Here is a 23965-nt window from a genome sequence, read left to right as displayed (position 1 = left end):
TTCTCAGAAGCCGTCTCCACTGTGCTTTGGAAATAGATGGGGCACGAAAAAGAAATACTGTCATCGTCTAAGTCTTTAGATAAGGGACATCCAAAGTTAAATCAGGAGTTCCCACTGTGGTGTCTCCAGAGCTCTGGGCTGCAGGTTTGATCCCTGGCCCGGCACAGCAGGTTAAGGATGCAGCCATTGTGGCTCAGATCTGATCCCTGGCCTGGGAACTCCGTATGCTGGGGAGCGGCCAAAAAAGAAAAAGATTGGTTTGTTTTCCTTTTTTGGTCACCCCAAGGCATATGGAATTCCTGGGCCAAGGATCAGATCTGAGCCAAGGCTGTTACCTAAGCTGCAGCTGTGGCAACGCCAGATCCCTAACCCGCTTTGCTGGCCAGGAATCAAACTTCGTCCCAGCGGTCCCAAGACACTACTGATGCTGTTGCGCCACAGTGGAAACTCCAAAAAAGAAAACAGTTAATGATCAGCTAAGCCAAAGGACAAGAGGTGTTTCAAATTCAGAAGATAAGGTTGGGAGTTCCTGTTGTGGCTCAGCGATAATGAATCCGATGAATATCCATAAGAATACAGGTTCAATCCCAGGCCCTGCTCAGTGGGTTAAGGAGCCAGCATTGCTGTAGGTTGCAGACTCTGCTGGGATCTGATGTTGCTGTGGCTGTGGAGTAGGTGGGCAGCTGCAGCTCCGATTCAACCCCTAGTCTGGGAACTTCGAGATGCCTCGGGTGTGGCCCTAAAAAAAAAAAAACCTCCGGACCAGGAGGCAAACCTGCAAAAGCATTATTGCTCAGGCAAGTTCGGGCTGGACTTGCCCGTGACCTTGGGTTGATCTGATAAGCTATCTCCTTGCCAACTCTCACTTTGAAACAGATCTCACCTTTCACCCCAGCCCCACTCCAACAGCATCCAGCTACTTCCTAAAAAAGACTGTGTCCTGGAGATGCCCATCCCTCCCCAGCTTGGCTTGGGAAGAGCTAGGAGTCTGGGTTGGGCTTATCCCCCTGCGACCCGACCCTCGCAATCCAGCCCTTGGTTTGCCAGCTCCAGTCTGGTGGGGGATGAACTATACTGCTGAACTAGTAACCAACCAGTTCCTCGGCAAGCAGTTTGCCTGACCCTGAGCCTGGAGCTGTCTGAGAACCTGGTTTCTTTCCAGAATTCTAGGGGTGAAGGATGCATAGAGTAGAACGCGTTGTTTCATTTTTATATCCTTTTCTGGTGGAGAAAACCCTCCTTTGTAGCAAAGGAACGTTTCACTCCCGACCCGCATGATCCCCACACTGTTCCCAAAGATGGACTGTGTCCTGCTTCTAGATTCTGGGTGGGAGCCAGGAGGATCTGAGGCCCCTCCGTCCTTGAAGGGCCCCTGGAACACAGCTCTTGTGTCGGATGGAAGAGGAGGGCAGGACAGAGGACTGGCCTCCGTCTCGAACATGGGCTCCTGACATCTCAACTCTGGGGTGACAGAGCGCGTGGGCTCGGAGCCTACAGGAGGTCAGGGACGGGGGTTCCACGCGTCGTTTGCCAGCCCCCAGCCAGCTGTGGCCGAGCTAGCCATGCGGTCCATCAGCTCAGCCAGGGGGTGCGCTGGAGCAAGGCGCATCGGAGCTCTCCTGGAAGCGCTCCGGCTCCCAGTGGCTGCACAGCTGCAGACAAGACTCAGCTGTTTTTCTGATCCCTTGGCTTGGACAAAAAGATCTGGCTGCAGGGAGGTCCTCAGGTGCCCTGCCAACTGGGATGTTGTATTTATTTATTTTTTGTCTTTTTGCCTTTTCTAGGGCCGCACCCACGGCATATGGAGGTTCCCAGGCTAGGGGTCGAATCGGAGCTGTAGCCGCCAGCCTACGCCACAGCCACAGCAATGCGGGATCTGAGCCGCGTCTGCAACCTACACCACAGCTCACGGCAACGTCAGATCCTTAACCCACTGAGCAAGGCCAGGGATCGAACCCGCAGCGTCATGGTTCCTAGTCGGATTCCTTAACCACTGTGCCACGATGGGAACTCCCAACTGGGATATTTTAGCCCAGTGTGGTGAGGGCACTGAACAGGGTGCTGGGAGCCTTGAGCTGCTGGAGGATTCCACGTGTGAGCCTGTGCTGCTTTTTTTTTTTTAACTGTCAGCCTATGCTGCTTTTTTTTTTTTTTTTTTTTACTGTCAGCCTGTGCTGCTGGAGGATTCTACACGTGAGCCCTCCATCTCCCGTCACCCCCTCTTCCTTCAGCCCATGTCCATGTCCCTTCCAGTGGACATTTCCTCCCGAGGGTGACATTTTTTTTTTATGACCCCACCCGAGGCATATGGAAGATCTCAGGCCAGAGATTGAATCCGAGCCATAGCTCAAGCTGTGACCTAAGCCGCAGCTGTGGCAACACTGGATCCTTTCACCCACTGCGCTGGGGAAGCGAACCTGCACCTCCACTGCAGTTTGATTCTTAACCCACTGTGCCATGGCGGGAACTCCCCCAAGGGAGGTCTTGTATAATGAAAGTTCTGAGAGGTCGCACCTCTGTTCGGCCTTGTACTTCGGATACAATGCAAGCCCCCAGGCCTGGCACCATCTAGCCTCTGCATCTGGAGATGGAAATCTTTGAACCCCGCAATCTTATCTTGGGCCCCCAGGGTCAGGACTAGGGTGAGGCAAGTGAGGCACTTCACAGGGGCACAGAATTTAAAGGGACACCAAAAAGTCAGCAATTGAGATAAGTAACAGTTCAATGCAATACTGTTTTAGAAAGCAAAATTAATGCAAAAAAAAAAGGCCACCGTGAACAGAATACCAACATTTTAAATAGAGTAGGACTCTGTTCGGCCATTTTGGAATCTGAAGCGAAAGAAAAACTTGTACCTTATATACATGTTTGTATGTATCTTTCTCTCTCTCTCTCTCTTTTTTTTTGTATTTTTTCCATTTTCTTGGGCCGCTCGCATGGCATAGGGAGGTTCCCAGGCTAGGGGTCGAATTGGAGCTGTAGCCGCCGGCCTGCACCACAGCCACAGCAACGCGGGATCCAAGCAGCGTCTGTGACCTGCACCACAGCTCATGGCAACGCCGGATCCTTAACCCACTGATCAAGGCCAGGGATTGAACCCTCAACCTCATGGTTCCTAGTCGGATTCGTTAACCACAGAGCCATGACAGGAACTCCTCTTTCTCTTTTTTTCAACAAACTTCTCCTTCTCTCTCTCTCTCTCTCTTTTTTTTTTTTTTTTTTTGCTTTTTAGAGCCACACCCTTGGCACATGGACGTTCCCAGGCTATGGGTCGAATTGGAGCTGCAGCTGCCGGCCTCCGCCACAGCCACAAAAACTCTGGATCCAAGCCGCATCTGCAACCTACACCATAGCTCACGCCAACACTGGATCCTTAACCCACTCAGCAAGGCCAGGGATTGAACCCGAGTGCTCATGGATCCTAATTGGGTTTGTTATCACTGAGCCACAGCGGGAACTTCCAGCAAACTTCTCTTGTTGCTGTGTTCTGAACATCGTGCTTAAGTGCTCTGCCCCTTAATTTCTTTGTGCCAGAGACTCCATTGCACTCATCCCAGGAATTTTGTTCCCTTTGGCTGGAAAGGCAAGTGTGTCATTTGATTTCCTGATCCTCTGAGCTCATTTGATGACTTTTTTTTTTTTTTTTTGGCTCTGTTGCGTTTTGAGGCCCTCCTGCCTACAGGGGTTATGGGAGTTCACTGCAAAGGTCACAGCTGCTCAGAGCTGTTCCTGTCCCGGACCGAGTGTCCAGAGACTGCGTTTGTGCCAAAACACCTCCCAAGTTAAATGTTTGTTTTTATAGTTAGGCCTTTTTGTAGTTGGCCAGAGCATTGATTGACCCGGCAACCGTTCACCAGTGAAGTCCTCAAGCTGAAGGGTCAGGAAAGTTGCTCTTTGCGTCACTGGGTGACTGTGGAAGGACATGCCCTCAATGTGTCTGGAGCTCCAGCTGATGAGACAGAAATTCATTGGATGTTCCCACCATGGCGCAGTGGGTTACGAATCCCAATTGCAGCAGCTCAGGTCACTGCAGAGGTGTGGGTTCAATCTCAGACCCGGGGCATTTGGTTAAAGGAGCTGGGGTTGGGGCAGTTCGGTTCTAATCCCTGGCCCGGATCTTCTCTATGCTGCGGGTGTGGCCAGAAGGAAGGAAGGAAGGAATGAAGGGGAGTTCCCGTTGTGGCTCAGTGGTAATGAAGCCAACTCATATCTCTGAGGACTCAGGTTCGATCCCTGACCTCACCCAGTGGATTAAAGATCCGGCGGTGTCGTGAGCTGTGGTGTAGGTTGCAGACATGGCTCAGAACCCATGTTGCTGTGGCTGTGGTGTAGGCTGGCAGTTCCAGGTCCGATTCAACCCCTAGCCTGGGAACCTCCATATGCTGAGGGTGCACCCCTAAAAAGACCAAATGAAAAAGAGAGAGAGACAGAGAGAAAGGAAGAAGGTAATTTGTGGCATTGACGGAAATTCTTACGTAATTCTTCTTGTCTGCTGGAATCCAAGCTCTTAGCTGTTTGTGTTAGAAGTTGCTTATTAATTCCTTCCTGAGCCGTCTGGGTATCACATGCCTCAGCTGTCATGCCTCAGTGCAGTGGCATGTCTCGCTGTTGGGCCGTCTCTTGCCAGCTACTCTGCGGGCCCTCTGAGAGCAAGGACCACCTATGGTCTTCGTTTTTGTTTGTTTTTTTAAATTTTTATTTATTTATTTATTTATTTATTTATTTGGCCTCAGCGTACAGTGGTTTGACGTGGGATCTCAGTTCCCACACCAGCGATTGAACCTGGGCTGCAGCAGTGAGTGTCAAATCCTAACCCCTAGACCACCAGGAAACTCCCCGCCCCCCCTTTTTTTTTTCTTAAAGCTTTTTTATTTTTTTTTCTTTTAGAGCCTCACCCACAGCATATGGAAGTTCCCAGGCGAGGGGTCAAATTGGAACTGCAGCTGCTGGCCTACGATGTGATATGATGTAATTCACATGCTGTGCAATTTGCCCTTTAAAGTGTGTAAATTCACAGATCTGTGCAACCACCATCACGATCAATTTTGGAACATCTTTCAAATGTCAGTCTGAAAAGAAATCCCATGCCGCGTAGTCCCCACCACCCAACTCATCCCAGCCCCAGCACTAGGCAACTGCTCATCTGTGTCTATAGATTGCCCTGTTCTGGACCCTTCATAGAAAAGGAATCAAGCATAGGAGTTCCCGTTGTGGCTCAGTGCTTAACGAATCCGACTAGGAACCATGAGGTTGTGGGTTTGATCCCTGGCCTCGCTCAGTGGGTTAAGGAGCCGGCGTTGCTGTGAGCTGTGGTGTAGGTCGAAGATGCGGCTTGGATCCTGCGTTGCTGTGGCTGTGGCTGTGGCTTTGGCTGGCAGCTGTAGCTCCGATTCGACCCCTAGCCTGGGAACCTCCATATGCTGTGAGTGTGGCCCTAAAAAGCAAAAACAAAAACAAAAACAAAAGCAAAATGTTGCTGGAAACATTCATGTACAAGGTTGTGTGTGACCATGTTTTTCATTGCTCTTGGGTAGGTACCTACGAGTGAGATGCTCGGTCATAGAATAGGGACCACTTCCTTTTTTTTTTTTGACTTTTTAGGGCCACACCAGTAGCATATGGAGGTCCCCAGACTAGGGGTCAAATGGGAGCTGTAGCCGCCGGCCTACACCACAGCTCACGGCAACACCGGCTCCTTAACCCACTGAGTGGGGCCAGGGATCAAACCTGTGTCCTCATGGATACTAGTTGGGTTGGTTAGCCACTGAGCCATGATGGGAACTCCCAGGGACCACTTCCTACAGTTCCCGAAACAGAAGTTCTCCTCTCTGGACAACGTGAGGGGCGTGGAGGCTCACCCCTGGGGTTGGCAGAGAGCGAAGACTCCCCCACACCTGCTGAAACACCTGCCTCTTCCCAGCCATCACCAGCACCATCTTAGGCCTGGGAAATAGGCCTGAAGGGATGGAGGGACCCGGCTCCATTCAGAAGTTCTGGCTGAGGAGCTGGCCAGCGCTCTGGCCTCAGGACTGGCAGGGCCAAAAGCTCAGGCGTTCAGGCAAAAGCCCTGTGTGTAATGGAGGAGTTGGCCATGAATGCGGCAGGTGCTAGGAGTGGGGCCTGCTGTTTGTGGGTCCCCCCAGGGCTGCACAGCTCACCCCCCTCCCTTCCCCCACAGGGTGCCTCTGCCAACTGGTGGAACCATCGCCACTTCCAGCATCACGCCAAGCCCAACATCTTTAGCAAGGATCCAGATGTGAACATGCTGCATGTGTTTGTCCTGGGAGAAAGGCAGCCGGTTGAGGTAGGACTGGAGGGGACAGAGCGGATCTGGGGAGTGTTTGGCCTGCGCAGGGCTCAGGGGAGGGATGGGGCGGGGGAGCAAACAGACCCATCTGTGTCTGATGTTTACATGGAATCCTTTCCTGGGCGCCCTGAATCATTCAAGCTGGAATTTCAGTGGCCTGGCCTCCTGCGTAAATAATGGATGAAGCTCTTTGTTAGCGCCTTAGCAGCCTCCCCGCCTCCCTTGGGCTGGGGAAGAACATTTTCTGGCTTGTTCCTTCCAGTGTAGCAGGAAGGCACAATTCCAGGGCTCAAGCTTGGTCCCCAAAGACCAGCACAAGGAAACCTTACTCGCAGAGTCGCAGTCCCCGAAGCAGGCAGGAGGATCCCAGCGGGTCTGGTCCCACCTGCTTCACCGGAGATGCAAATGAGGCTCAGTGGGAGGACTCACGGCCCAAGCTCAGGGTCACAGAGTCACATCCTTTAGCCCCCAGTCGAGGCCAGATCTGACAGCCAGGCCATTTCCTCCCACTCTGTCGCACTGACTTGTTTCTGTCTTGGTTTACCTTTTATTTATTGATGGATTGATTTGTCTTTTTTTTGTCTTTGGGGGGCTGCACCTGTGGCATATGGAGGGTCCCAGACTAGGAGTCGAATCGGAGCTGTACTGCCAGCCTATGCCAGCCACAGCCAACGCCGGATCCCAACCACATCTGCGACCTACACCACAGCTCACGGCCACGCCAGATCCTTAATCCACTGAGCGAGGCCAGGGATCGAACCCACAACCTCATGGTTCCTTGTCGGATTCGTGTCCGCTGCTCCATGACGGGAACTCCTGGGTTTACCTTTTATTATAAGTAGAGAACATAGCTCTTATAAGCATTTCCTTTTTACCATGCCTGCGATGTGTGGAAGTTCCTGGACCGGGGATGGCACTTGAGCCACAGCAGCAGCCATGCCAGATTCTTAACTGCTGGGCCACCAGAGAACTTGTCATTGATATGTGGCATTCTCTGGTGGCCTAGCAGGTAAGGACTGGGCCTTGTCACTGCTGTGGCTCAGGTGCCATCCCTGGCATGGGGCACTTTCCCGTGCCTCGGGCCCACAAATAAAAAATGAAAATGAAAAACATAAAAACCCAAACTGCAGCTTCAACATCTTACATCCGGCTCATGTCCACTTAGGTTTCCTTGCGATTCTGGTTGTTTTTCAGGGGATTCTTTTGAACTTCCTGGGAAGACCACCAGAACCTCGGAAATAATGAAAATAGACATTCTTTGTCATAGCTCCACACTCATTTCTGGTTTGGGTTTTTTATAACCTTCCTGGAATTTCCAGAACAGAATTAAATAGGGGTGACGTCAGGGGGCAGCCTGGTTCTGCTCCCCTCCGCCACCCCCGTCACCAAGGGGGACCATGAGGCCCTTATGCCCTTGGCTCTGGACAAGGGCTCTCAAAAGCTGTGAGGGTTGCTGCCGCCGCCCCCCCCCCCCCCGCCCCCATCTGAGATCCTGCTTTTTCATCCTCTGGGAGGCTCCCCCCTGTCCCGAGGCCTGGCCAAGCCTCACCCTCCCGGCTTCTTGCTTCACCTTGGGGAACAGGCCAAGTCAGTCCCTCGGAGAGGCCGTGGCCCTCCGCAGGGCCTTGGGGATGGACTCCTGCCCGTCCTCGCATGCCTGCTGGCCTTGGTCCTTCTCATTCCTCTGCGGCTCCAGTTTGCAAGTTCCCAGAGGCGGGGCAGGGCTTGGCCTCTGCTCCCCTCCCCCAACCCTGACTGGACAAGGCTGGCCCTTGTCGGGCCTCAGACATTTTGTTCCGATGCTGAAAAGTCCCCTGCACATGCCCCTGGCACCCCCTCAGCTGGGCCTCGTGGTCCCTGAAACAGGCTGAACACAGGAGGGTTCAGGACTGGCTGGGGTCCAGGGTTGTGGGCCTCCGGGAAGCCAGGCCACCAGGGCTGGCAGTGCTCCCCCTCCCACTGCCTTGGGCCTGCGTCCCCTTCAGCCTTGGCTAGAGGACACATCAAAGCAGGCCCTGCGTGTGCGGCCATCTCCTCGATGTGCTCGAGTGGAAGCTGTGTCTGCCTGGGTCTCTCTGGGGCCCCCACAGCCTGAGCTTTCTGCCTGTGGCTGGTGAGGTTTCTGTGGGAGGGGAGAGGGGTGCGGGTCCTCCAGGCTGGCAGCCCCAGGCAGGGTGGGGAAAGGAAGGCTGACTTTCACTGGACCCAGCACAGCCGAGCATGGCATGTGGGGCGTCACTTCATCCTTGCTCAACCATGAGGCAGGAGCTGTCATCAAACCCATTTTACAGATGGAACAGCTAAGGCCGAGAGGTGATATGATTTGCTCAAGGTTACAGCAAGAAAGGACAGGACCACCGTCCAAAACCCAGACTGTCTGGCTCCCAGCCAGGGCAATCCCGGTCCTGCAGGGGCCCTGCCCAGGGCTACCACCTGCTGGACACTAGGTGTGTTTGTTAGCTCCCTCCAGCTTCCTGATGAATTATGAAGCCAGAAGCCCCTCCTCCTGGCTTGGTGCATTCTAAAACCCTTCTCCCCGTTCCCGTTGTGGCTCAGTGGTGACAAGCCTGACTAGGATCCATGAGGATGCAGGTTCGATCCCCAGCCTTCCTCAATGGGTTAAGTTAAGACTATTTCCGGGGAGTTCCCGTCGTGGCGCAGTGGTTAACGAATCCGACTAGGAACCATGAGGTTGCGGGTTCGGTCCCTGCCCTTGCTCAGTGGGTTAACGATCTGGCGTTGCCGTGAGCTGTGGTGTAGGTTGCAGACGCGGCTCGGATCCTGCATAGCTGTGGCTCTGGTGTAGGCTGGCAGCTACAGCTCTGATTCGACCCCTAGCCTGAGAACCTCCATATGCCATGGGAGCAGCCCCAGAAAAGGCAAAAAGACCAAAAAAAAAAAAAAAATTTAACTCCCCAGGTGCGCCCAGCCTGAGTCCTTCTATGGGGACTTCTGGTCTCTTCCAGCCCACCTGGGCTGCCCTGAGTGCTCACTCCCCCGAGAAGAGCTGGGCCAGCCCAAGAGGGTCCTATGGACCCAGGCCTGTCCCGTGGGTTCACCTGCAGGGCAGAGACGTGGAGGGGAGCGCTCCCGTCTAGGGCCAGAACAGCCCGCAGACAAAGTCTGGGCCTGTTTCCTGGTTCCCGGGAGGAGGTTAGAGCAGGACCCAGGAACCTGTTTTGTGGCCCACGAGCTCCCCAGAACCCCAGACCCATCTGGCCACTCAGGGGGCATCTCTAGTCCCTCCTCCTCTGGAAAGTTGTTCAAGAGTGTCTGGGGTCCCCCCTGGCTGGGACCTCTCCAAGGCCAGCCTCAATCTTAATGACACTCTTGTGCAAAGAACAGACGACGTTCTGGGGATGGGTGAGACCCCTGCCGAGACACAGGAGGCCCCACAGAACAAAGGGATCGATTCTGACGGCTCTTGGGCCCTGTGGCCATGGCTGCTGATGCCAAGATGCATGTCCCGGGGACAGGCTTGGCTTTGCTCCCAGCCACCCGACTGCGGGCTCTCCCTGTGATTTTGGCAGTCACTCCTATCTCAGGGCTCTCTCCGGGAGCACTGGCCCAGAGGACATCCGGGGTTTCTCCAGCCGTAACATGCTTTGATCTCCCAGCTGTAACAAGCAGAACCAGACATCACTGGATGAGAGTGGCTGACCTTCGGAGCCGGGGTGGGGTGGGTAAGGGGCCGTGTCCCAGGAGACAGCCCCTGGCATTTATGCCCATATTCTCATTGGCTCCTCCTTTTTTTTGCCACACCTGCGGCATATGGAGATTCCCAGGCTAGGGGTCCAATTGGAGCTGTAGCCGCTGGCCTTCGCCACAGCCACAGCCACGCGGGATCTGAGCTGCGTCTTCGACCTACACTGCAGCTCATGGCAACGCCGGATCCTTAACCCACTGAGCAAGGCCAGGGATCGAACCCGCAACCTCATGGTTCCTGGTTGGATTCGTTAACCACTGAGCCATGACGGGAACTCCTCACTGGCAGCTCTTAACCACCAGTGATTTAGATGTCAAACAGGGCTCAGGCAGGCCAAGTGCCTCGTGCAGGGTCTCAGCGCTGGTGAGACGGCAGAGCCCAGGCCTGGGCTCCCTGCCTGGCCCCCCAGCATCGCAGGTGAGAGCACTTGCTCCTCTGCAGGTGGCATTGTTTGTCCCCAAGGATCAGGGTGGGCTGGTCCCTAGGGGGCCGGATCCTGGAGTGAAGGGGCTGCAGGGACCCTATGGGGCCCGAGGCTGCCCCACCCCGACTCTCGCTCCTGCTTAGTGTGGCCTGAGCCACTTTGTATAGTGAGGATGCCCACATGCAGCCAGCCCTCCCAGCCCCCCTCGCTCTGGGGGCCCTGGCTGGGACCAGGTGACCAGGTGTGGCTGAAGCATCCATGCGGTGGCCTCCTCTGATCTGCTGGCATCCTCGAGTGAAAAGTCTCAGCCTGAGAGTCCACGTCATGGCTCAGTGGTTAACAAATCCGACTAGGAACCATAAGGTTGCGGGTTCGATCCCTGGCCTCACTCAGGGGCTTAAGGATCCGGTGTTGCCGTGAGCTGTGGTGTAGGTTGCAGACATGGCTCAGATCTGGCGTTGCTGTGGCTCTAGTGTAGGCCAGTGGCTACAGCTCCGATTAGACCCCTAGCCTGAGAACCTCCACATGCCATGGGTGCTGCCCTAGAAAAGGCAAAAAGACCGAAAAAAAAAAAAAAAAAAAAGGCTCAGCCTGGAAAGAGCAGAGGCCCCTGGGGAGGGGACCTCTGGGGGACCCAGCAGTTTTTCTCTCTCCTGATGGGGTGGAGGCTGGTCAAGGAGCTCCCTCTGGGTGTCTTGAGGCCCCCACCCCATGTGCATTCTTGAACATTCACTCAGCAAACATTTATTTAGTGCCTGTTGCATGAGCTCTGAGTCTGCTTTCTTGGGTTCAGATAGCAGCCGGCCCGCTTCTCCAGTGGCCTTGGCAGTGACCTGACCCTGAGCTGCAGCTTTGGCAGCACCAGCTCACTCCGTGAGGGCTGAGAGCGTGTTAGCCGGAGCGGCCAGGAGTGCAGAGGAACAGAGACCCCCTGAGCAGGAGGAAGGGACAGTGGCTGCAGAGTCAGAGGAGGAGGGCACAGGAGGCTTAGGGGGCCTGAGGGGGCCTGGAGGCTCATGATCTCTGCTCTCTTCTCAGTACGGCAAGAAGAAGCTGAAATACCTGCCTTACAACCACCAGCACGAGTACTTCTTCCTGAGTGAGTGCCGGGGCACCCCCCAACCCCAGCGGGACCCCCTTCTCACCCCAGCATGGCCATCTCTCTCCCCTCCTGACCTGTCAGAGGAGAAGGGACCACCGTGGCCATCCTGGGCGACCCCCACCCCCCGCCCCACTGCCCTGGCCCAGGATAGAAAAGGGACATAGGCCCAGAGGTGATCCCTGGGTGGGGTGCCAGTGGGTGCTGTCTGCTCCCAGCCCCCTGCTCCAGCCCCAGGGCCCTGGCTGCCTCTGCCTGGGAGGTGGCATCCCAGTGTTTTGCCCCTGGCTCCTGCCGTCCTTCACCCTGGTCGGGTGGGGCAGGCCCCTCCAAGCGACTCTGCTTTCTTGCTGTTCTGCAGTTGGGCCACCGGTGCTTATCCCCTTGTACTTCCAGTACCAGATTATCATGACCATGATTGTTCGCAAAGACTGGGTGGTGAGTCCAGGCGGCCTGGGAGGGTGGGGAGGAGGGTGCCTGGGGCCCGTGGACCTTTGGAACCTGCGGGGGTGGGGGGTGGGGGGATGGGGTCCGGCCTCTCTCCCCTTGTCCCTTGCTCTGAGAATGCCAGGAGCCAGAGAGGGCATAGCACCCAACCCTCAAGATTCCCCCCCCCCCAACTTGGGGCATCCACTGGCAGAGCCCCTCAGAAAGTTCCTGAAGGCGCCGGGATGAGTCCCAGGCAGCCCATCCAGCCAAGGCTCCGCTCCAGCCATTGCCCTCCTGTGTCCCCCGTGCAGCCCCTAAGACCCCGTGACTAGGTCACACTGGACTCCGGCTGGTCGGTGGAGAGCGGCCGGGCCCTTAGTCTGCTGAGGCTGCATAAGAAAGTGCCACAGACGGAGTGGCACTTCTGTTAAAAGTGCAGACTCACCATTCTGGGGGGGTGAGTCCTAGGGCCCATGCTAATTCTCATCTAAATGAATCACATCCGCAGTGACCTTGTCTCCAAATAAGGTCACGCTGTGAGGTCCTGGGGGTTACAACTTCAATATCCTCCTTTCAGAGGACAAGATCCAGCCCATAACACCTGGTTTTGTGGAATCCCTGGATTCTACCTCCAGAGAGAGAAAGGGACCCTGGAGAGGGCCACGCAGGGGATCCTTGGCTTTATGTAGATTTGCGGGCGTGATTCTGCGGGGGAGGGTGGGCTACCCTGGATGAACCCGTCACCCTAGGCAGAGCCTGTTTGAGGGGTTCATGGGGACAGAGCCCGGGTTTCCACCCTTGGGACCAAGCAGGTGGTCGCTTAGTAGGTACCCCTGGTTTTTGTCTTTGTTTTTTTTTTCTTTTTTCTTTTTAGGGCTGTACCTAACGCCTATGGAGGTTCCCAGGCTAGGGGTCGAATGGGCGCTACAGCTGACATCCTACGCCACAGCCACAGCAACGCCAGATCCGAGCCGCATCTGCGACCTACACTGCAACTTCCGGCAGCGCTGGATCCTTAACCCACTGAGCAAGGCTAGGGATTGAACCCGCATCCTCATGGATACTAGTTGAGTTCTTAACCTGCTGAGCCACAACAGGAACTCCCTGGGTTTGTTTTTTTTTTCTTTTTTGAGTCCCCCGCATGGCACAGTGGGTTAAAAATCCAACTGTAGCAGCCTGAGTCACTGCAGAGGTGCAGGTTCAATCCCCGGCCCAGTGCAGTGGGTTAAGGATCCAGCGTTGCTACAGCTGCAGCTCAAATTTGATCCTTAGTCTGGGAACTTCCCTGCCTCGGGTGTGGCTGACAAAGAAAAACAACAACAACAACAACGCAGTTTCATAAATGAAGATATCGAGACTCTGAGCGTTTGGGGCTTGCCCAAGGTGGCACTGAGCAGGCACTAGAACCAGGCGTCCCTATGCCACGGCCACCACTCTCAACTAACAGGACCTTGTGTTTGCATAGCATTTTAAGGACTTTGAAGTACTTTGTCTTACATATTTTTCTCGGTATAATGGGCAAAGGGGCCCATTGATTCTGCTGAGACAGCCAGGCCTGGGACTCAGGAGCAGGTGTTTGGGGAGGAGGCGGGATTCTGAAGTTGCTGCCAGCCCTGCGCTGGTAAAACCTTTCCTATGCCCAGGACATGCTCTTGAATCGGTCCCTGCCGTGCTCAAAGAACAGTTAAGCACTGCCACCTGCCCTGTCTCATTTAACCCTGTTTGGCCAGCAAGGCCGGTGCGCGCCAGAGGGAAGGAGGTTCTGGATCAGTTAAGTGCTGGGAATTTGAACCCAGATCTCCTGCCTCTGTGGTGACTGCTCTTTCCACCAGGGCTTACCTGGGCCCTGGAAGGAGCCACAGCTTAAAAAAAGGACCATGATGCTGCTGCTGGGGGGGCTTTCATTTGCTTCTCTGGCAAGATGACTTCTGACATGAATATTTAACCCCCCCCCCTTTTGGGGGGGGGGACCGTGTTTGTTCCCTAAGGAACAAAGCATTACCTGGGGACACCAGAAAAGGAATCGGACTCTGAGGCTGAATTGGATCAGGTGGCACAGCCAGGGAAATGTGATCGGGGATTAGGGTTCAAGCTTGGGCTCCTTCTACAGAACAGGAGCCACACTGCAACCAGGCTTGGGGCCGACCCAGCGCTCCGCCTAAGGGCCTGCAGGGGGCAGAGGCCTGCCCTGTGCCGTGGTTTTCTCAGCGAACACTGAGCGTAGCTGCCAAGGCAGCGGTGACCCGGGCCAGTGATCCTCCATAAGGGCAATTCTGATGGGCCATCTGGCCATACCTAGAGATGCTTCATCTCCTTTTTTGGCTGCGCCCATGGCATAGGGAAGTTCCGAGCCAGGGATTGAATCCGAGCCACATCCAGCTTTGCTGGATCCTTTAACCCACTGTACCCAGCCGGGGATCAAACTCATATCTCTGCAGCAACCTGAGCCGTTGTGGCTGGATTCTTAACCCACTGCGCCACAGCGGGGACTCCACTGGAGACATTTTTGATTGTCACAACTTCGGACAGGGTCGGGGTAGGGGATGAGGTGCTACTGGCATCTATTGGGCTTCTGGCTGGGGAAGCTGCCAAACATTCTATCACACACAGGACAGCCCCCACCTCCGCCGAGAATTATCCAGCCAGCGTTGCCAGTGGCTGCATCCTTGAGGTGTTTCCCAGGCCTTAACTTCTTGGGGGTCTGTCGTATCTGAGACCACTCACTGCTCCTTCTTGAAATTTTTGCTGTCAGCTTCCAAGTCCCACTTCTGCTGGGTCTCCCCCCATCCGCTGGGTCTCCTCCCCCTCTGCTGGGTCTCCTCCCCTTCTTTTTTCCTGCATCTCCTCCATCCCTTACCCCTGAAACCAGTGGTCCCATGGTCATGCTTCACTGGGCAAAAATAAGCAGACCCCTCCATTAACAGACAGGTGCATGCTGCTGCACCGCAGACACAAACAGGGAATTAAAATGAAGATGATGAAAAGTTGGAGCAGGAGTTCCCATCATGGCTCAGTGGTTAACGAACCCAACTAGTATCCGTGAGGATGAGGGTTTGATCCCTGGCCTTGCTCAGTGGGTTAAGGATCTGGCATTGCCGTGAGCGGTGGTGTGATTCGACCCCCAGCCCGGGAATCTCCATGTGCCACGGGTACAGCCCTAAAAAGACAAAAAGACCAAAAACAAAACAAAAAAGGAGAAGCAGAGGCGTTCCCGCTGTGGCACAACAGGATTGGCGGTGTCTTGGGAGCGTTGGGATGCAGGTTCGATCCTTGGTGTCAGCACAGTGTTTAAGGATCCAGTGTTGCCACAGCTGCAGACTGGATCTCGATTGTAGCTCAGATCTGATTCCTGGCCCGGGAACTCCATATGCCGAGGAGTGGCCAAAAAAGGGAAAAAAAAAAAAAATGGAGAAAGAAAGAAAAGTAGGAGCAGAGCTTAAAATATTTGCTTCCGCCTTCCCCTTAGAGATCACCTTAGTTCCGAGGTCTTGCCCTCTGCCCGCTGCTGGCCCTTCTGACTCCCGTTCCCATGGCTCCACCAACCCCCTTCCTCCTCAGGGGATGGCAGTGACTCCAGGGACCAGCCAAGATTCCTCACGACTAAGCAGTCCTCAAATGGAGCTGCCTCTGCCTCCTAAATAGTTCTGGCATCTGTTACCTACACCCATCAGTGCTGCGGGTCTCTGGTTTGGGCTGCCCATCATTTCATTCCTGGGCCACTGGAATAACCCAACCCCACCTGCAGTTGGCAGAGGTCTATTTTAAGATCTAAGTGGGGAGTTCCCTGGCGGCCTAGCAGTTAAGCATCTGGTGCTGTCACTGCTGTGGCACGGGCTCAGTCCCTGCCCCAGGAACTTCTCAGCAGAAGTGGGACTGTAATTAACGCCGGCAGCAGCCTGACCTGGAGCCTGTGCTCTAATCACTCCCCCCAAGAGTCTCTGGGGAGAAATGATGGGGGAGAGGAAACCGTGCAACATAGTGGGACTATGTTCTTGTCATTTAAAGCCCTCCGTGGGTCTTCCTTGCCGGTGGAGGTAGAGGTCACTCTTCCAGGCAGACGTGACCTGGCACCAGTCTCCCACCCCCACCTCCAGCCCTTGGGCTGGACTACAGGGAGCCTATAATCTGTATGCAAACACCACCCCTGCCCACTCGCGGCTCTGGGCTTTTCTTCCTATTGTCCCTCTGCAAACGTCCATCCCGCTGTTCTTTGCTTGGCTGGTATCTGGTGTGTCCCAGCCCACCTCGGGCATCACTTTCTCGTGGAGGCTTTTCCTAAATCGGAATCATGTCAAGACCGCCCGACATGGGCCACGCTCCCATCACCCCTGTAACCCCCTGGGCCCTTCCACCCGTATTGTATCAAAGGGGTCTCCATAAGTCTATCCTTCCAGACGCCGGGCTTCTGAAGGACCTCCTTTTTAACCCCAGCACCTAACTCAGCCTCTGGCACAGGGAAGGCATTCGCTGAATGTTTGTGGAGCTTAACTGAACAGAGTTCTTTTGAAGGATGAGGTCGCTGAGCAGATAAGGGACAGAGGAGCCTCCAGGTGGATACAGCCAGACACAGACATTGCAGCAGATTCTAGCCGGGGGGCGCACAGGGCGAGAGACTGGCTGCAGGTGAGGCCAGGTCAGCGCGCAGGCATGTGAGGGGTCCGTGTGTCCTACTGAGGGGCTGGATTTTATCCTCTGTCCCTGGCAGGAAAGAGGCCCGAGATGGCTTTGAGGATGACAGTGGCACGATCCAATCTGCATCTTAGGAAGATCTCTAGGTAGCTAAGTGCTGCAGGGACCGGGATGGAGTCATTGGATCGCCTGCTTTCGGACTGTGCTTATTTTTGCCACACCTTGAAACCATGGAGACCCCTGGGGGTAGTGGGGAGGGATGTTCTTTTCCCATCCTGGAGATGGAGGAATTGAGGCACAGCTCAGAAAATTACCTACGGCTACACAGAACTGGATGGAGCTGTAATTAACGCCGGCAGCAGCCTGACCTGGAGCCTGCGCTCTAATCATTCCCCCAAAGAGTCTCTGGGGAGAAATGATGGGGGAGAGGAAACCGTGCAAAGGCCCTGAGGTCAGAAGAAGCTGGGTCAGGGCAGCTGAGCAGAGAGCGGTTCCCAATCCCGGAGGGCTACTCTGGGTGGGATGGGAGGGCTTCGCGGGGGAAGGTAGAATCTGCGAGGAGCTAAGCATGGTTGGCGCTCTGGTTGCCATGGATGCGGAGCAGTCGGGGGGCCGGGGAGGGGGGCAGCTGGGGGACGTGCTTGCCCAGGAAGGGAGGAAGGAGACTGGTGTGGGAAGAGGGCCAGCGGTGTCTGAAGCCGCTGGGCGGGCTCTGAATGGGCGATGGATGCTGGCCCCGGCCTTTGTGGTGCTGGAGTGAGGGTCCAGGTAGGAGACCCAGGTGCCCGTGAGCAGTTTGTGAGCCTGCAGGGGTCAGGGAGAACCTTCAGAATCCCTGGACCACCACGAATGAGCTGCTGACTCCCGGCCCCTCCTCATGGCTGGCATCTGCTGGTCCGCGTCCCTGTTTCTCTCCGTGCTGAGCATGCAGCCCCCTTCCTGCTGCTAAAACACCCAGCAGCTCCCTAGACAGAGTCAGCAGCACACACCCTGCCCGGGCAGGTGTTTGCCTCCTCCCTGGGCCCAGTGCCCAGCTTCTGGGAGGCCCGCTAGGGTTTCTTGGCTACCTTTGCCTCGCGGCGAGCGGAAGGTGCTGTGCACACACGTGTGGTTGGGACGTGGTGCCAGGGAGGGTGGGGCACCCCCGCGTCTAACTGTCTCTCTCCCACAGGACTTGGCCTGGGCCTTCAGCTACTATGCCCGTTTCTTCATCACCTTCAGCCCTTTCTACGGTGTCCTGGGAGCCATTCTTTTCCTCAACTTTATCAGGTGCCTGAGCTCTGCTGGTTCATAATCCCCGGGCCCTGGAGCCCTGGCTCTGATGGGGGCTTTGACGTGAGGGCCCCACGAGGAAAGGTTCAGGGGCTCTGCTCGCCCCCACGCCCGCCCTGGGCTGCTTGGGGTGGGGAGAGGCTCTGCTCGCACAGATGCCCAGGCCCCTCGGAGACTGAGCCCGCCAGGCTCCAGCACTGAGCCACATTCCCTTCCAGGTTCCTGGAGAGCCACTGGTTTGTGTGGGTCACACAGATGAACCACATTGTCATGGAGATTGACCGTGAGCCCTACCGTGACTGGTTCAGCACCCAGGTGAGGATGGCCAGAATTGGCCACTGGGGCCCTGCAGGAGCCTGGACCCAAGGTCCATGTCTTCAGCCCCCCCACCTCCCCACCCCAGGGAATTTGGCTGCCCAAGGGGCCCGGTGCCATCCTGCGCTTCCCTGGGGCTGCCTGTGTCCTTCCACTAGGGGGCGCAGGGCTGGGCAAGAAAGGGTGGCAGGGACCTTTTGGAGGGACCAGTGGGGAACCTGAGGAGGCTGAGAAATCAGGGCAGAGCATGAGACCTGGGTCAGGCCGGGCCTTGTGGGAAGGAGGTGGGCCCTTCGTGCCTTTGCTCCCAGGCCATTCATCTTCTCTCCCCGACAGCTGGCAGCCACCTGCAACGTGGAGCAGTCCTTTTTCAACGACTGGTTCAGCGGGCACCTCAACTTCCAGATTGAGCACCAGTGAGTACAGCGTGGCTGACAGGGTGTGGTGTGGTGGAGCAAGGGGGCAGGAGGGCATACAGTGGGAGGAAGATGGGCACTAACCAACCCCACCTGGACAGAGGGCAGTAGGTGGGGGCTGCCTCATTCTCTCTTCTCCATGAGGTCCCCCTACTGGCCCTAGAGCTGCCCCAGTGCCTCTGAAATCAGGAGAGGGGCTCTTGTGCCCTGTGCCACATGGTCGAAGGGACGGCCACCCCCTCACATGCGGCTGGCCATCTCGCTTGATCCTGGGAGTCTAGCAAAGCAGGGGGATCCGTCCCTTTATTGCCAGCGAACCCAGGGCCCAGCTCTCCCCTCTCCACATGCCAGTCACCCCTGTGGGCACACAGGGAGAGGTGGGCAGGGCCTCCATGTGGGCCTGGAGAAGAGGTAGACCCCCTCACGCTCAGGCCCCCCCCCCCAGCCTCTTCCCCACCATGCCCCGGCACAACTTGCACAAGATTGCTCCGCTGGTGAAGTCCCTGTGCGCCAAGCATGGCATTGAGTACCAGGAAAAGCCGCTGCTAAGGGCCCTGATGGACATTACCGGGTAAGGGGGGGGTCATGGGCGCTGGGGCACAGGGAGGGGACCGCCCCTAGCAGAGAGTGGCACTGGTGCCCTGCCAGGCCCTCTGTCACTAGGAATTGCCTCTCTTGGTCCTTCTACGGGGGGCGGGGGTCCCCCGGGGAGCCCTGAGCTAGCAGCCCTGCAGACAGACCCCTGGTTGAGAGCTGAAAGGAGACCCCCCCACACACTCCCAGCTCCCCACTCCATCGGACTCCCTGGCTCCTCTCGTCCTGTCGCTGACAGCCCCTAACCCCCTCTCTTCCCAGGTCCCTGAGGAAGTCAGGGCAGCTGTGGCTGGATGCCTACCTCCACAAATGAAGCTGCAGCCCTCGGGGCACCCACGGGGAAGGGGGAGCAAGAGGGGGTGACGGGCCGAAGGGAAGGGTGGGGTTTTGTCCTGAGCGGGGTCGTGAGGCTCCGGTACCCGCTGGCTCCCAGACTCCTGTTTTGGTCTTTCCTGTTTGGCTCTCTGGTTTCACTGCCTTTCATGCCTCCCTCCTGGGGCCCTCCCGGCCCAGGAGCACAGAGCCAGGGACTCGCATCCCTGCCTCCACCCTCTGCCCCTAAGCATCTGCCAGAGCAGAGGAGCACAGGTGCAGCCTGTGACCCCACCCCCCACCCCCACCCCGGCCCCCATGCCTCCCACCACCCTCTCTTGAGGTCCATGGGGTGGGGTCCTGGCCTGCTCCCTGACCCTGCAGGCCTGGCTCCGACCTCTCTGCCTGCCACCCACCTGTGGGGTGGCTGTGCTCCATGCGGGGTCTCCCACCCCCAGGGATCTGTACTTGGGGTATCCCTGCAGGCCCCACTTTCCCTTCGGATGTCCAGGGCCCCTAGCCCTCACCCCAGGCTCCCTTTGCCTGCAGTGCAGCTAGCGCCGGCCTTGGCGCCCAGAGAAGTGTCCTCGCGGCCCTTCCGGAGCCCTCTGACCCAGGGCTTCAGGCTCGGGCCCTTCCATCCCGCCCTCTTCCCACCTCCAGAGCCTGTGACCTGGGGTCCAAGGGGGCGAGGACACAGAATGGCTCAGCAGAAGCCACAGCCAGGTCGGGGTCAGCCGGCCTGTAGGCTCGGCCCTATCCCCCCATCCAGGTTCAGACGTTTGTCCTGGTTGGGAGGGACGCCTAAGATTCTGTAACCATCGGACCCTTCCCCAAAGTGCCCCCCCACCTGCCAAACAGTGCCAGCCGGTCCCTGGCCGCTTAGCGCATGCGGACTCGGGCCCTCCAGGCCGCAAGAGGGCGCTGGAGCCCAGGGGCTTCCACATAGCACCTGCTGGTGTTGGGGCTGCCCCTGTGGAAACGCTCTTTGACGGTCTTCCGTGCTTTTGTGTCTTTTACCGGTATTTTAACCTTTTGCTGCAGATACGCTTGGGGGGGTGGGGGTGGCAGGGGCACTGGTCCTCGTGACAATCTGCCTGTTACCACCTGCCCCTCGCAGCCTCCCAGGCCCCCCAGGGGGCTGAGCGGGGCTCCCTCACTGAGACCACGGAGGTCCTGTCAGAAGCGCCCTGGGGCAGAGAGGGAAGGAGTCCTGGAGGAGCTGGGGGTTCGGGGGGGGGGAACCTAGTGAGACCAGAAGGGGTTGGGGCCGGAGGCCGGGCAGCCGAGGGGACAGGAACGTGAGAGGGGAGGGTGGGGAGCCTGGTGCTGCTGGGAGCTGCTGCGTTTGGAAATTAACCCACTAACCAGTATGTAGCTCCCGGGGAGGGGAGGGCGGGAACCAGCGCAGACCAGCCAGGAGGGACCGGACCATCGGGTCGCCATGGCAGCAAGGGCCCCCGCCTGAGGCCCTTGCTGAGAACACGCGGGCCCTGAGGGCCACTGTCCCTTCCCAGAGGCAGAAGGGATCCATAGGGAACGGATCTGAATTTTTATCATGTGGCTTCTCCTCCCCTACAATTTTGGAAATAAATGAAGTAATTTTATTCTCACTTCCTTGATCAGCCCCGGCCTCGTGCTTCTGCAGGCCCTGCACGCGGATGCTAGGTGTGGTGTCAGGTGGGGTCGGGACAGACCTTTTTTCCTCTTGGCACCCGCCTCAACCCTGCACCCGCCCCAACCCTGCACCTCTGCTTGGGAGACAACTTCCTCTTCTCTGAAGTGCCCAGCAGCCAGGAATTTTGTGCAACTGACCCAAATGAATGGGCCCTCCTTCCTCTTTCTGGGGACTCTCCGCAGCTCTAGGAAACCCAATGCCTCTAGAGCCGTAATGGAAGGTCTCTGGAGAACAAGGGGTTGGCTCAGGCTACCTTCCTGCCATTCTCATTCCCTGTGCCTCTCCTCCTCTTGGTCTGGCCACAAGCTCATGTCACCTGGCTTCTGCCGGACTCCCCCTACCTGTGCCCGTGGCCAGTCAGTGCGCTAATGTTCCTGGACCCGGTCAGTGCCCCGAGGTGCGCAGGGCAGAGTCTCAGAAGGTGCCGAGGGAAGCCCTGGAGACTTGTGTGGCTCTTGGCCTCTGCACCTGCCATCCAGCCCAGCATCACCAGCTCATAGACAATGGCATGGAGACTGGGTCCTAGGTCTGTCTGACCCCTCAAGCCTGCGGAGCGTCCAAAGGAACGTGCCAGGGGCACTTGTGCAGTTTGCCTCCCAGTGGTCCCCACCCTGCTGTCTGATCTCACCTGCCTGTGGACTCACAGGTCAAGCTGGGTGTGCCATGGAAGGGCCAAGAGGTTCAGGGGGCCAGCACCTCAAGGGCTCCCCTCCTGACATTGCTGGGGCCGGGCAGGGCTCCAGAATTGCCCCTTGTCCTTCCCTCTTGCTTTGCCTGTGATCTCAGGATAGCTGGCATGGGACAGCCAGCTGATCCAAGGAAGAGCTGTGTGTGAGTCCCCAGTGGGCACAGGGACTCTGTAATAGGACGTAGGATTCCAGAAGCCTTGAACCAGAAGACTCACTGAATGGCCTTGGGTGAGTCCTTCACCCTCCCCAGCCTTCTAGGCTCCAATCTCCCCATTTGTTGTTTTTTTGGGTTTTTTTCCCATTTGTTTTTTTCTTTCTTTCTTTCTTTTTTTTGGCTTCCCCATGGCACATGGAGTTTCCAGGCCAGGAATCAGATCTGAGCCACAGTTGCGATCTACACTGCAGCTGTGGCAATGCCAGATCCTTAACCCATTGCGCTGGGCTGGGCATTGAACCTTCGTCCCAGCTCTGCAGAGATGCCACCAATCCCATGGCGCCAAGCGGGAACGCCTAGTCTCCCTATTTGTACAGTGAAGGGACTGGGCTACAGGGATCCAAGGATGCTGTCTCTCTCAACACCTGTGAGCCCTTGGCCTTGCTCTGCCTGGACACCCATTAGAGTCTGGAAGGACTTGGGTCTTCCATCCCTCTTACCTGTGCCTGTGTTCTGCCTCCTGCCTAGGCTGGCACCCTGACTCCCAGGATGGCACAGCCACACACACACACACACACACACACACACACACCTCCATTCCTGCTAGCTGGAAATCTGGGGTCCATCACCAATGACAACCGGGATCCCAGGATGGGGAGGGTGGCGGGGAGGACTGCAGCAGCTATGAGGGCACCAAGTAAGACCTAGCCCAGGTTGATGGCCACCTGGATTTTCTGCGACTTCCCACCTGAGTCCCCGCCTTGCCCTGGAGTACTACCCTTGGGGCCAGAACCAGGGACCCCCCATACCTGCTCTCTGTCCCACTGCTCCTTCTGTCCCCATACTCTACTGAGGCTCTTGGTCAACACAGAATGGGGGGCACCTGTGATCCCCACCCTCTGCCAATGTCATGACCCTAACCTGCAAGGCCCTGAGTGGTCACAGGACCAGAGCTCCATTCGCAGGTGAGGAAACAGGCTGGGTGGGGGGTGGGGGAGGACTGGCCTGAGGCCACTCAGTCCTCTGCAAGGGAAGGCCTGTTTCCCAGACCCAGGGCTCCTCCCACCCCATCGTGGTGGGAGACCCCATCGTGGTCAGACCACTCCCCAGAGAGCCAGCAGCTGAGTGGAGGGAGCAGGGATGTGCCAGGAATTAGTCCCTATGGAGAGGACAAGAGCTCACCCCTGGTGAGGTGGCTGCCCTGGTCACAGGGTGGCAGCTTTGTGGGTGGCATGGGGCATGTGCCAAATGCCAGGCCCAGAGGAGGGGCTGGCAGAGCAGCCTGGGCTGGGGGGCAACCCTGGCACCTCAGAGGTCATCAGTGGCCTGGCAAATTCCTTAGCCATCCAGCAGGACGCTCAGACCCTCTTGGCCCATTGGGAGGAGAGAGGAGGCCTTTGGTGAGAGGGGCAGGGCTGAGGTGGCAGTTACCCGGGCCTGGATGCAGGCTGCCCTCGGGGTGACAGGTGATACCTGTCAAGTGACACCACCTTGGGGCAGTCAGGACTCCAGCTGTCCCTGCCATGCCATCCAGGAGAGTTGTGCCTCTCTGGATAGGAGGCAGCTTCTCAAAGATGCCCTGGTCTGGGTTCAAGATGGGAATGATTAGCCGTGGATCTGGGGAGTGTCTACACCCATTTATGAAGAAACTGAATCCTGAAGCAGGAAGGCATGCCCCGGGTCCAGAACTCCTGTGCGCTTTTTTTTTTTTTTTTTTTTTTAAGGGCCGCACCCACAGCACATGGAGGTTCCCAGGTTAGGGACTGAATTGGAGCTACAGCTGCCGGCCTACACCACAGCCACAGCAACGCCAGATCCAAGCCGCGTCAGACCTACACTGCAGCTCATGGCAATGCCCGATCCTTAACCCACTGAGTGAGGCCAGGGATCGAACCCGCAACCTCATGGTTCTTAGTAGGATTTGTATCTGCTGCGCCATGA

General features: G+C 56.8%; 1 protein-coding gene across 1 annotated transcript in view; it reads left to right on the top strand.

Moving 5' to 3' along the window:
* FADS2 (fatty acid desaturase 2) overlaps positions 1–21116 on the top strand; it is a 35279-nt gene extending 14163 nt beyond the window's left edge. Inside the window, exons 5-12 of the mRNA XM_047775551.1 lie at positions 6179–6304; positions 11476–11536; positions 11898–11974; positions 17766–17863; positions 18085–18181; positions 18518–18597; positions 19043–19168; positions 19453–21116. Of these exons, the coding sequence (XP_047631507.1) occupies positions 6179–6304; positions 11476–11536; positions 11898–11974; positions 17766–17863; positions 18085–18181; positions 18518–18597; positions 19043–19168; positions 19453–19504 (717 nt within the window). The 3' untranslated portion in view covers positions 19505–21116. The remainder of the gene's footprint in view (positions 1–6178; positions 6305–11475; positions 11537–11897; positions 11975–17765; positions 17864–18084; positions 18182–18517; positions 18598–19042; positions 19169–19452) is intronic.
* The last annotated feature ends 2849 nt before the right edge of the window (positions 21117–23965 follow it).

The sequence above is a fragment of the Phacochoerus africanus genome, chromosome 4, assembly GCF_016906955.1.
Source record: "Phacochoerus africanus isolate WHEZ1 chromosome 4, ROS_Pafr_v1, whole genome shotgun sequence".
NCBI lineage: Eukaryota > Metazoa > Chordata > Mammalia > Artiodactyla > Suidae > Phacochoerus > Phacochoerus africanus.
Note: the sequence above shows the minus strand (reverse complement) of the source record. Positions and strands in the feature narration are given on the sequence as shown.